The sequence below is a fragment of the Protomyctophum parallelum genome, assembly GCF_964188405.1.
Source record: "Protomyctophum parallelum genome assembly, chromosome: 17".
NCBI classification, from domain to species: Eukaryota; Metazoa; Chordata; class Actinopteri; order Myctophiformes; family Myctophidae; genus Protomyctophum; species Protomyctophum parallelum.
In genome coordinates, this window is record NC_139719.1 from 28157980 (window position 1) to 28171491 (window position 13512).

The 13512-nt window shown below is 42.4% G+C and overlaps 1 protein-coding gene across 1 annotated transcript in view; it reads left to right on the forward strand.

Annotated features, from left to right (window-relative positions):
• Nucleotides 1–13512, forward strand: part of LOC310874682 (formin-2-like) — a gene marked incomplete at its 5' end in the record, with an annotated part of 105936 nt that overhangs the window by 68262 nt on the left and 24162 nt on the right. Inside the window, 2 exons of the mRNA XM_083787544.1 lie at nucleotides 3446–3505; nucleotides 8985–9105. Coding sequence (XP_083643670.1) covers nucleotides 3446–3505; nucleotides 8985–9105 — 181 coding nt within the window. The remainder of the gene's footprint in view (nucleotides 1–3445; nucleotides 3506–8984; nucleotides 9106–13512) is intronic.

The window sequence follows — 13512 nt, forward strand, 5'->3', positions numbered from 1 at the left end:
TTGGTCAGTAGTATCATGGTCACTGTCAGTATCATGACAGTATCATGGCCATTGGTCAGTAGTATCATGGTCACTGTCAGTATCATGTCAGTATCATGGCCATTGGTCAGTATCATGGTCACTGTCAGTATCATGGCCATTGGTCAGTAGTATCATGGTCACTGTCAGTATAATGGCCATTGGTCAGTAGTATCATGGTCACTGTCAGTATAATGGCCATTGGTCAGTAGTATCATGGTCACTGTCAGTATCATGGCCATTGGTCAGTAGTATCATGGTCACTGTCAGTATAATGGCCATTGGTCAGTAGTATCATGGTCACTGTCAGTATCATGGCCATTGGTCAGTAGTATCATGGTCACTGTCAGTATAATGGCCATTGGTCAGTAGTATCATGGTCACTGTCAGTATCATGGCCATTGGTCAGTAGTATCATGGTCACTGTCAGTATCATGGCCATTGGTCAGTAGTATCATGGTCACTGGTCAGTAGTATCACGGTCACTGTCAGTATCATGTCAGTATCATGGCCATTGGTCAGTAGTATCATGGTCACTGTCAGTATCATGTCACTGTCAGTATAATGTCAGTATCATGGCCATTGGTAGTATCATGGTCACTGTCAGTATCATGTCAGTATCATGGTCAATGCCAGTATAATGTCAGTATCATGGCCATTGGTAGTATCATGGTCACTGTCAGTATCATGTCAGTATCATGGTCAATGTCAGTATAATGTCAGTATCATGGCTATTGGTCAGTAGTATCATGGTCACTGTCAGTATCATGTCACTGTCAGTATAATGTCAGTATCATGGCCATTGGTCAGTAGTATCATGGTCACTGTCAGTATCATGTCAGTATCATGGCCATTGGTCAGTAGTATCATGGTCACTGTCAGTACAAGTAAGACGCGCAAACGCGTGAAGCGAACGCAGCTCGTGTGTGTGTGGTTGTGTGTGTGTGTGCTACAGCTGCGCCCTGTGTGTGTGTGTGTGTGTGTGTGTGTGTGTGTGCGTGCGTGCGTGCGTGCCACAGCTGCGCCCTCTGGTGGCGGGCCGGTGGTGTAACAGCGTGACACCACACAGCGTGACACACACACACACAGACACTCAGCCCCTGCTGTCATAGTAAGTGGCTCACTGCGTTCGCAATCATGTCAGTATCATGGCCATTGGTCAGTAGTATCATGGTCACTGTCAGTATCATGTCACTGTCAGTATAATGTCAGTATCATGGCCATTGGTCAGTATCATGGTCACTGTTAGTATCATGTCAGTAGCATATTCTCTTTTTACTTTATTTCTGTGTGTTCTGGCTATATTCTAGGCCTACGAGTGCATATATTGTGATATATGAAATGAAAAGGTTATCATAATAAACATGGAATCAGTGAGGCTCAGTCTAATCATGTCAGCAATAATGTAACACGAGCACAAACCAAACGGTTGCTGCTGCCGTGGAGGAGCGGCAGCGGCTGGAGCCGTTTAATTTAATTTAATTAATCATACTAGTCCTTACCCGTTCTGAATATATGAACACCAAATGATGTACAGTGTGGGTGATGAGATGTAATGGATCACATTACTGATTGGGAGGGAATTGTCCTGTCTCGCTATAGCGCACGTAGGCTACGTTATCGCAAACATAGCGGATTTATCCCCCAAAAAGCATGTTTTTGCAATAAACGTAAAATTCCGCATTTGCGGCACCCCCTATGGATGCAAATGGAATTGCGTTGAGTTATAAGGCGAAATGTAAAGTGTGCTGTTATAGCGCCACCATGAGGCCGACTGATGTAATTATGTATTACATTAATTTAAATAATTATTATGGACCTCCCTTCCAAGTGTTGTAACTGTAGCTCCGACCGTTTCTGAGAGAGAAATACTTATTAATTAATAAGTTGTTAAATTGAAAAAAGGGCTTCGTTAAGACCTCCATAATAATCTGGTCAATGCCTGTGTGAAAAGTTGGAGCGATTCGTGCAGCCAGGTAGGACCTACGACAGTGTTTCAGACATTCATTCAGACATTGAGTGAATTATAGTATGATATGTTTGGCTGGTTAACTTAGAATTAGAATGTTGATGAGATAATAGGAATAAAAGGATTATTATCCATGTTGAGGGATGTTATTGAATGGTCGGTTTGACCCGACCGACATTTAATTTGAGAATGCGTGCCAATGCGATTCCAAATAAAAATGACTGTTTGAAATCATTCCAATCCGATAGATCATAGACCTACCTAAACTCTAAATGTTTTGTCAGTCAAAAGACAACAGTTCTGTCCGTCCTCCTCTGTCTATAAACTTTTCTGCGAGCGACCACCAGTGGAACTGATGTCTCTGCCTGCACGCACGGCTCTCTCCATTTTTTTTTCTCCCTCCCCCCCTCACTGCCCGTGAGGTATGCGGAAGTGCATTTTAGATAATGCTGTAGGACCATTTGTGGCAGTGATGCGTCACATGACTTGACTTATCCTATGGTATATAGTATATAAACCGTGCTGCTGCTGTTAATTTAATTTGAATTTGTTAATTAATTTGAAACCTGTTACATCGATGCTTCCTTATCCATAAACGTGTAGCCTATGTTTCCCTCTCTATAAAATTATATAACATTATATAACTCATGTAGTATTTCGTCTGACTCTGAGCAATGCGCCTGGCTGTTACAATAACGCGTGGCTCAACACAAAGTCTGACAGTGTTTTAAATTAGGCTACTCCAACCCAGACCCAGTGCCCACCTCTAAATGTTGTCTGTTGTGTCAGTCAATGGGTTAGGGTTAGGCTTGAAAGTGTGACAACTACTGATTTATAAGGCATTTGTAGAATTCTCTGCCTCAGGTGTTAAAAAGGCCATCCTTCACGGTGGCACAGTCGGTAGTGCTGTCGCCTCACAGCTAGAAGGTCCTGGGTTCGATTCCCGCTGGGGACGTTGTGGGCACTGGGGGCGTGTTCCCTCCTCCGTGTCATTAGTGCCCATACCCGAGGCGGGGTTGGCGAAAGGGCCTTTCTGGAGTTTGCATGTTCTCTCCGTGTCTCCTAGGGTAGGTACCCTCACAAAAAACATGCAGTAATCCTGGTCTCTAAACTACCTCCCCCTGGCCAGCCCGGGCGCCAGATGGAGAGGAAAGGAACTGGTCGGAATAACGTGTTCCTTCCACGCGCTATGTCCGGCCGGGGAAACTCTCCCCTGTCCGGTGAAAAGAAGCAGCTTGGACTCCTCATGCAAAGAAGGAAGCATGAGGTCAGTCTGCTGCCCCCCCCCAGGTTGGCCGGGGAAGTGTAGCGCCCAGGATTACATTAGATAATTGACACTGGGTGAAAAAATTGGTTACAAAATTGTGGGATAAAACATTTAATAAAAAAAAAGGCCATCCTAGTCCTCTCATACAAATCTGATTTCATGGTTTGTTTTTCTCCACTTTTCTTCCGCAGGATAACACGAGGAGTCTTCTGTCTTATATCGTTGCTTACTATCTTCGACACTACGATGAGGTAGGCTTATCCAAACACAACATGCATTTTTACACTGTTGGCAGACTAACCAAGAGAACTGAGACTTTTCTTATTTATATCCGTTTATTTCTCACAATTTAACTGAGATTAAACGACAAACCATAATTGTTTAATATTTAAATTCTTACAGGTGGATCGAAACAATAATGAAATGTTTGTTCTTGAGCACACTACAGTCTACAGAAGTACCTCCACTAATCATTTCACATAGTGGTACACTTTTGATTTGATTTTTTTATTTTTTACTATGAAAACCTGCAAAAGCTGTTAGTCCGTCAGTCCGTCACGCCTGGTGAAACGTCACGCCACCATATATGGCCGTCAGTCCGTCACGTCTCATGACACGCTCTATTTGTGGCCGTCTCCATATATGAAGATCAAGTCACTGACCTCATCAAACCCTAGATAGCCATACATGGAGAATCATCACCTAGATCTGCATATATGGAGCCGGCCAGCAACTCTAACCTGTCTCCACCAGATGGTGGAGTTCACATGTTCACAATCGTGTGAACTCAATACTGCCACCATCTGGCGGAGTCAGCAACTCTACATCTGACCTCAAACCCTTAGATCTCCATATATGGAGTTGACCTGTTCTGACATTCCATATGTTGATCCATGGGAGATACAAAATAAGTTCATGAAATAAGTAGTAGGTGGCACTATTTTGCCAGTAAAGTGAGCCTTACCGACCGCTATATGACTTCTTTTTTTTTTACGTTCTTTTAGGCTATACAAAAATATTATACACGCACTACCTGGTTGTGGCAATTGGGCTACAAGTCCGGGGACAGGTTTTTGTCCATCGGCTCCTCGGAATTTAATTAACTATTAAACTATAGGGTAAGACTAGAATCACTAGATTGTAGCCTAAATATTAAAGTAATTTCCTGACTTTCTATTTAAGGGACATTTAATTAAGCCGAACACATTAATAAATAATAGCCTATAATAAAGATTATTTTTCTCCCCGACAGCCTGCTGCTCCTCTCAAACACAACACACACAGAATCAGATACACAAATATAGCCGCCCTATAGCTTACTGTTGCCTGATTTGTGCTTCTTACCACGGTACAGAACTGATTCAACGCATCTCATCCATCCATTGTAGGCTACATTGTCATTGTATAATGTTATCTGTGCCACACCAACGTGCGACGAAAAGCAATCCAGGCTTGAGTTGAACTTGTAGGCTATAATATATTCGGGCGCATGTAGCATATACGTTGAAACTCGATTGGAGCATAGAGATTATAGATTGATTGATTGCAGCTGTAAAACAGTTGTGTAACTAACTTGTGTTTCATCAATGAAGAATAGATGAAGCATGCATGGATCGAATAGCCTGCAGGGACCATGCAGGGCCAGGCACGTAAAAATAAAAGTTTTAAAACATCCTTAATTGGCAGGGAAGATATATCGACACACAGAGAGACAGACAGACAGACAGACGTACACACGTACAGGCTGTTGCTTGATATGCGCTTCTTAATATTTACATTGTGTCAGAAGTTCAGAACTGATCTATAAGCTGACAACGCGTCTCATTGGGCACTTGGTCTTGTACATCATATTGTTATCTGCACGACACCATCGTGCGACGAAAGGTAATCCTTATATATGCAGGCTTGAACTTGCATTCATATTTGGGGTCCATGTACAGTAGACTACAGGGGGATAAATTGGTCTATATATCTATAAATCGTTTATATATTGATTGCACTATCATTGCAGCTGGTAGGCTACAGTGTACGTCTCATCAATGCAAACGGCAAAAGCTGTTCATTGTTTCATCACGGTTGCTTGCAATGACAGGCAACCTATACCAGTTTAAAAGCATCCTTATGGTGATACATTCTCTACATTCCCTCCCTATAGCCCCCCCCACCAAGGTTGTCTCATTTAACCTTGCCCTGTTTAATATAAGATCAATAACTAACAAGCTCTCCTCAGTAAATGATATCATTTTAAAAGAAAAGCTTGATATAATTTTTCTAACAGAGACATGGTTTGGTTCCGACGGAGCTATTCTGTTAGCAGCAGCATGTCCCCCAAACTACAGCTTCATTCACCAAGTGCGTGAGGTTAAGAAAGGAGGTGGACTGGCCAATATTTTCTCTAACAAGTAACAAAGTAACTACACAACAGGTTTGGGTTGTGTAGTTACTTTGCCATGATGCAACTCCAAATGTGGACAAGAAATAAAAAATAACTGCTCCAGTGATTAGAAATTGATAATTCAAAATATGCCCCTCATTCACTTACATTGTAGCTAAAACAGCTCTCAAAGTCACTCTTTTAGTATGTAAACAACCACAAACAATGTTGATTCAGACGATATAGAGCATCACCAAAACTCATGTGGTTTTATTTTTTCATAAAAATGTTATCTTCCTGTTGATTTGTCCATTTTATTGGGAAGAAAAACCGGACTGGATCCGTGGATCCGGATCCAGATCTTCAAATAGTAAAATCAACAGGAATCAAAACAAAATATGAAAAAATAAAACCACATGAGTTTTGGTGATGCTCTATATTGTCTGAATCAACTTTGTTTGTGTTTGTTTACGTACTAAAAGAGTGACTTTGAGAGCTGTTTTAGCTTCAATGTAAGTCAACAATTTCTAATCACTGGAGCAGTAATTTATTTCTTGTCCACATTTGGAGTTGCATCATGGCAAAGTAACTACACAACCCAAACCTAAAAAAAAGTGGTCTTACCCTTTAATACCTCTCCGAAATAGAGCGTCAGATCTCGGACCATTTGCCTGAAAATGTGATGCTGACCAAACCTATAGTGCTCTGTACAGTACGGATGCAAGTAAATGCATGGGATAATTGCTTCTTTGTGTTTGTTTTAAACACCAACAGAAAGCCAGACATTTGACCGTAAGTAGTGTTTTTCAAACCCAAAGTCTGCGTGGCAGCCAAAATTCAGCCTCCGTTGAAAGGTCAAAATGTTTAATAAAGTGATCGAATGATTTATCCCTCTAAAACAAGACCACAATTTAAATTCTAGGGAAGTGTACTAATTAACCACATGAACCCTAGCATCTCTGTTACGTGGTGAGCAGTCGGTGAACAGTTCAAAGCAGTTCAAAACAGGGCACGTTGTGACGAGTGGCGGGCTTGTAGATCGTTTATTTTCAGTGGAATAGATTTTGTGTAGTGAGAAATACTGGCAGACCTAATATAGAGCCCTCGGGACTCCTGTCAACTAAGTGTATAACCTTTAAGTGGGTTAATTTGATATTTGAAATGAACACAGTTATGCTTGGTTTGTGAATTGAGTGATAGTGAATTGGGTGATAGAATTCGATACAGACAACTCTGCCAGTTAATTACAGAAACGTTCAATGTCTCCAGTGAGCCAGAACTTTACACACAAACTGGGAATGGACAGATAGGCAATCAGAGAAAATCACTGACATTTTTTGTCAATCTTAGAAAAGTGAATGAGACAACTGTATCAAGCTCCCCGTTATTTGCCAAGTCATGCTGAAGCACTTGGACCAATTTTGACCGTGTTCTTTGTGGTTTCACACAGCGATATGACCCACGACTGACCTTAAGCAATAGAAAACGGCATTCCATGTAATATTTAAAAGGCCTTTAATTCGTTCATAAGCGGTTAAACATTTAGAGGGATAAGGGAGAGAATGTAGCATGCGTAGTATGGGCACATTGACAATTCTCTTATTCATTTTTTTCGTACGGATATTGACTCAGAATCTTTCCTCAGATACTGTACCGAGTTCCAGGCAACAATAGCTGAAACAGAACATTCAACAGGTCTGGAAACATTCCGGAAGGCCAAAGATTAAATTTGAGGGATACTTTGGTCAGCCCTGCTCTAATGCCTGCGTCTGGCCTCTATGTCCATTCCTGATGTGTAAAGTCCTGGCTTGCTGGCCAGGCCTAAGCCCACAGGACAAGCCCAGAGATCAACAGCCCAGAACCAGCAGATCAACACTTTGTTTGATGTCGACATGTCTCTTTGATCGTGTTGCATTCAAGGTTGTTTACGTCGCGTGAAGCCGCCGCGACTGAGCCAAACCTGAGTCTGTACATTCTCACCCTCACATGTTGCTGGCATCCAAGGTGTTTTTGGTTGCGCGTTGCTTTTGTTTGTATGTGTGGGTGTGTGCGGCATGTGTGCATTTATTCCGCAGTGAGAGACTAATGAAAAATGGAATGAATTGCCCCAAGATGTGCTTTTGTTTTCTTTGATTTTGTTTCCTTTACTTTTTATTTTCTTAATGTATGTGTGTGTGTGTGTGTGTGTGTGTGTGTGTGTGTGTGTGTGTGTGTGTGTGTGTGTGTGTGTGTGTGTGTGTGTGTGTGTGTGTGTGTGTGTGTGTGTGTGTGTGTGTGTGTGTGTGTGTGTGTGTGTGTGTGTGTGTGTGTGTGGCGCAGCACGGAGGTGCACCTGTTGTTAATGCTGAACAACCACACCCGTTATTACCATCGTCAATGTAATAAGGTGCTGCTAAGATGCAGTTGCAAGTCCTATGGTATGTTCCAACATCGGCAACAACACTGGACTGGACTCAAACTCCAGGGAAAACTGGCTTGCCTTCCCCATGCTGACCATTCTGTTTCCCATTCATTTCTAAGGAACACTGCTCTCAATGAGGACATTATCACCTTTACAGTAAAAGCCAGGCTACAGATCCTTCCCACCAAACTCAACCTTTCCCTCTGGTTTTCCTCCACACATGCACCTCATTGCTTGCATCACACCACAGGGCTTGTTACAGAAACCATGTCACACATTTGGAATGGCTGTTATGCCTATAAAGGGCTTTACATGGCACGCCACGACAGAATAGTTGATCTCATAACAAAGGACATATCTAAACATTTTGCACTGTCTGTGAGAATGTACAAAATAATATTCCTGTGTCAAACCTTCCATGTTTCAACTCTGTACTGGAAATACTGAAATCTTTGCACATCTCTCTGCTAACACACCAGATGTTGTCAATGAGGAGAACAGATCAGTTTTCATTCTTGAAATGGCCTGCACCTTTGATTCTAACTTAGAGGAAGCCTTTATGACCAAAGTCATTAAGTACCAGCCGCTTCTCCAGACCATCATTGAACTAGGCTATAGGTGCAATCTACTTGTGTTTATCTTCAGCAGCCAAGGACATGTACATAGGTTGTTTGTAAGGGCCTTCCAACAACTTGGGATGCCAAAAAAAGCAGCCAAACGGCTTGTGAAATTCTGTGCAATCTCTTCCACTATCGGTAGCCGCCAAATATGGCGAAGACGCTGTTACTTGTACCCCTGAAAGGTGTGTGGGTATTTGGCCGGGATTTGCTGATTGCACTCTGTACAGCACCTTGTAAATATTTGTGTCCTTGTATTGTATCTCTTGTGTGTGTGTGTGTGTGTGTGTGTGTGTGTGTGTGTGCGCCCCTGCGCCTCCGTCTGTCTTCACCCTCAGGACGCGGGCAGAGAGACATGTGTCTATCCACTTCCAGAGCCTCAGGACCTGTTCCAGGCCTCTCAGATGAAGTTTGAAGACTTTACGAGAGACCTGACTCGACTACGGAAGGACCTGAGAGGTACAGTAATGAACCTTTGACACAAACGCAAAAAAAGGTACTGAGACGTGTTAGGGGGCCGTGCCCGCAGAGGAGTGCCATGTGCCCAAAAACACTGGATGCAGAGAGTGCTGAAACGCGATGCTCAGTGCCGGGAAGGGGAGTCCTTTCATGTGTCTTCACCATAGAAAGGAATGGCAGAAAAGTGCTGGCTGCATCTCTTGCTTCATGGTAACGGTAGCCCTGCTGAGCCTCTGCTGTTGATAAGCATCAGTTAGACATGCGCAACCCATACACAGACTGATAATGGCCCGCGCCTGCTTCTGGAAATAAGCCTCTGCAAAGGTGAACAGGCACGGCCTGGATTCCAATTTATAGTTGTTTTACAAGAGTTCAGCAAGGCCTAACAGTTGGGGTCAGATATTGGCACCAGACACTAACCAAATGCTGGCTGGTGTCTCTGTTGTGAATACCATTCAATCTCTGTAAAGCCCATGACACAGTGTACATGGATTAAAGTTCTTAGTCGCCACAACTGATTTGGATTCCATAGAAGCCAGCATGTCTTCTATGAAAACATGCTGCACAGAAAGCTTATAAATATTTTCGGTTATTTTAAGATTAGAGCATTTTTTTAAGTGCTCAAACTACCAATCTGCTCAGAAGCATCTTCCATAAAACTTTAATGGTCTGGAATATTTCCTAAAGGCAAGGGATATAGCCTCAATCTGTGATTTACATATTGTGTCGTTTTGTAAACAGCCCTAGTGTGTGGGGCTCCTTTCTCATAGTTTCACAAATCGCACATTTGAGATTTTATGTCATGAGATTTTATTTTGCTTTAATGCTAAGCATGTCTGCCTGTTCACATACTATTAAAATAAAAAATCACACCATCAGACCCCCAGGAACGCGCCCAGGGGGATTTACCGTGTCCGAAATGGTCGAGAAATGACAGTTACCGTTTGGGTGTCCCAGGGGGCAATATCCAGACCCCCAGGAACGTGCCCAGGGGGCTTTACCGTGTCCGAAATGGTCGCGAAATGACAGTTACCGTGTGAGGGTCCCCGGGGGAATCCCCGGGACATCCGGACCCCCAGGAACATGGCCAGGTGGCCGGCCCGGTTCCGGCATCCGACACGGTCGAGAAATGACAGTGTTATCGTGTTGCAGCTTTCCGTGCTCATCCGTGCTAGGACGCGTAGACAGACATACATACATACATACACAGGGACACACATAGCTGTGTAGTAATGGAGCGGAGGCACCGCTCAAAAAATACACTTCTTGGACGGTCAAACCAAGTGAAAAACAAACGTACAGACACTGCAATAAAAGTTTGAAATCAAATTAGGTTACCTGTCTGCTCAAACTCATTTTGGATGGTCTGTGCTGCGTGTCGATGCTCCAAAATGGAGCCACATTGTGAAAGGCACTGGCACTGGTTCAACTGGTTTTGTCGTGTCCAATTGATGTAAACAACTAGAATCTGGTCTAACGCCATGCGGTCCATGTTGTTGTTGTTTCCCTGTGAATGTCCGAGTGAGACAGACACAAACATTACATTTTGAACGAAGGCAGACGTATTTTTGGCTACTGACCGTGTTGTTCTGTGTTGTTTTTTCTCTATGAATAAGTGAGAGAGATAATCCAAGTGCGTTTGTGTTGCGATACAGAAAAAGGATCTTTCACAATTTCACTTTCAACACCGAGCGAGAGAACTGCAAAAGCTGCGTGTAGGAAGGTTGCGCTGTGATTAGTAGTCAGACCCAACAAGGCTGGGTTGAAGACGCAGCGGTCAAGATGGTTACATATCACAGCACAGGCGGGTCCACATTCTCCGCATACGTCTCAGTGTATGACATGGCCACCAGAGCTCCATAGGCACTATGTGGCCGTGGAATTCTCTGATGATGAATAACAAAGTATATGACATTAGACTTGGCTTAGGATGAGCGTAAAGTGGCTAGTGGAACCATTGAACACAATGTTTCTTGTTCTCCCAAAATAACGAAAATTATATTTAAAGACATGATGTATTAAGTATAGCATGTACAGTAACTATTTTAGGTTAGATAACTGTTAATACTGTAACATGTTTGCAATATATAGTAATTTAGAACGGTGATAATGCATATGCTCCGGCCAATTAGAATATAGTATTCACCGTGGTCATGGTATAAAAGAGATGCATATTTAAAAACAAAAGGTAATGAACATCCATGTCTTAATTAGTCTTCAACGCCAAAAATGACAGATCTACACACTCATGACACGTTGGCAGCGCGACTCATCGTGTCCTTGTAAATCGGCTATTTTTGGTGCGTGACACTGTAACACAACCATAAATCAGGCTTAAGCCCTTATTGAAGACAAGTGGTACAGTGGGAAAAAAAGTAGCGTGAATGGAAAGAAATGAATGGGGAGGGGGTTTGACAGTGAAAATGTGACCAAGAGAGAGCGAGCGCCAATATAAGTGGTGGCCCTGGTCAAACTCATATGTGTTGCTATCTCCAGGATCTTAAGGTCTTTGTATTCAGGCTTCTGAAGCAAGCCTGTGCATCCTGGTTGTACTTAAGTTCTGTGTCGAGTCTGATCCAAACCATCTGGCCGCAAGGAGGTAGAAGGCTTTCTCAAGCATTTTTCAAAGGGAAAGTCACAACTCCTGACTATTTTTCAAACCGCACCAAACAGGGGCTGACACACGTTAGTTATCCGGGAATGTTGTATGTGCACAAAGGCAGAATGCGTCCTGTCCTCCACGCCACAGACCGGGGGCTCTTCAGTGCGTCCTGCCTGGGACTGGGAGATGTAGTCATTTTTTGTTTCATTGTTGTGCTGTTTTGAATGGGCAAATGTACCCTCACAGAATGATGATACACATGGGACTCACAAAATGTATCCTGCGAGTCCCATGTTGCACTCATGATTGAATTTATTTGAGAAGCATGCTACAGATAAAAGTCATTCTGGACAGTAGTTCGCCCACCCCTGCTGCATTCCGGGCTCATCAAAATATTTTTTTATTTTATGGAAATAAACCAAATGCATGTCCACAACTCATTTGGTTCTTGGTCAATAGTTTAAGTTATGATGCGTTGGCCTGGCCTTTGACTGAATCTACTGTAGGTTTAGGGTCAATTAGATTGGACAGTTATGTTGACAGGCAACTGTAAAATCTTTATGAGCATTTTCCTGTGTACATAAAATGTTTCTAGGGATTATAGCCACTCTTATCCAGATCGACTAAAAGTGCAAGGTCGGAGTAAATGCTACAGAAAACCTTAAGGAATCAAGGGTGTAAACCAGGTGTCCTCAACGTTTTTGGCTGGGGACCCCCGGTAATGCTTTGGCCATGTCTTGCGACCCCCTCCACGCCCCCCTCCCCACCCACAAAACAAGTTGACTTCTACAACAACCTTAATAATAGAGAAATAAATAAATATATATACTGTGTGTGTATATATATATATATATATATATATATATATATATATATATATATATACTGAAACTAAGAAAAGTTAATGATTATATTGTGTACTATGTAAACTCTCAATTTCCATTTCCAGCCATTCAGTTTTCTTTTTTGAAAATCATCTGGGGACCCCCCCAAAATATTTCGGGACCCCCCCCCGAGGGGTCGCGACCCCCAGGTTGTTGGGAACCGCTGGTGTAAACAGCCACTCATAACAACGTTAACTGTAACAAAGTATAAATATATCTTTTTAGAAATTGTAATTTGTCATGTAAATGGCCACACCACAACTATAGTGTCGCAGTCCCGCCCCCTTTCATGACTTTCATAGACTTTTCAAAAAGTATTTATTTAAAGACGTTTACGCCGCGGACAAAGCCAACTCGAATTGTGACAAATCACGACGATAAACACAATGTTTTGGGCCGATCAAATAATTAGAAAGACAACTCGAGTTGGCTTTGTCTGGTCTTGTTGTCACAGCAATTTGCGACGATCAAAATCCATCTTAATTATCAGGGAGTCCCATTCAACACATCACTGGAGTTCAATGTTTTTCAGAGCATTGTAGTTCATCACTCATTCAGTGTGGATGCTCACAACATTATCAGAATTATGGTCAACTTTATAGTTTTCATCCGTAGTGCTTGATGAAAGCTACAGAATAGCAAGTCTGCATAAAATTTGGTATTCTACAGTAGATAACATTCCCTGAAAGTGTAATTTAGGTAATCATTTCAAACATAATTATGATAAATACATTGTATGCAGTATTTATAGCTGTTTTATAGACATTAAACATTAAACATTCATTGGAAGATCTATATGCGTATAAATGTTTTTTTCTTTTCCCCTATAATATGCCCAATTGGGGTACGTAAACGTGGTTAATTTAATTCTCACTTTGTTATGCTGAGTCAATGTATCCTGTGAGTCCCTGTTCCTAAGCT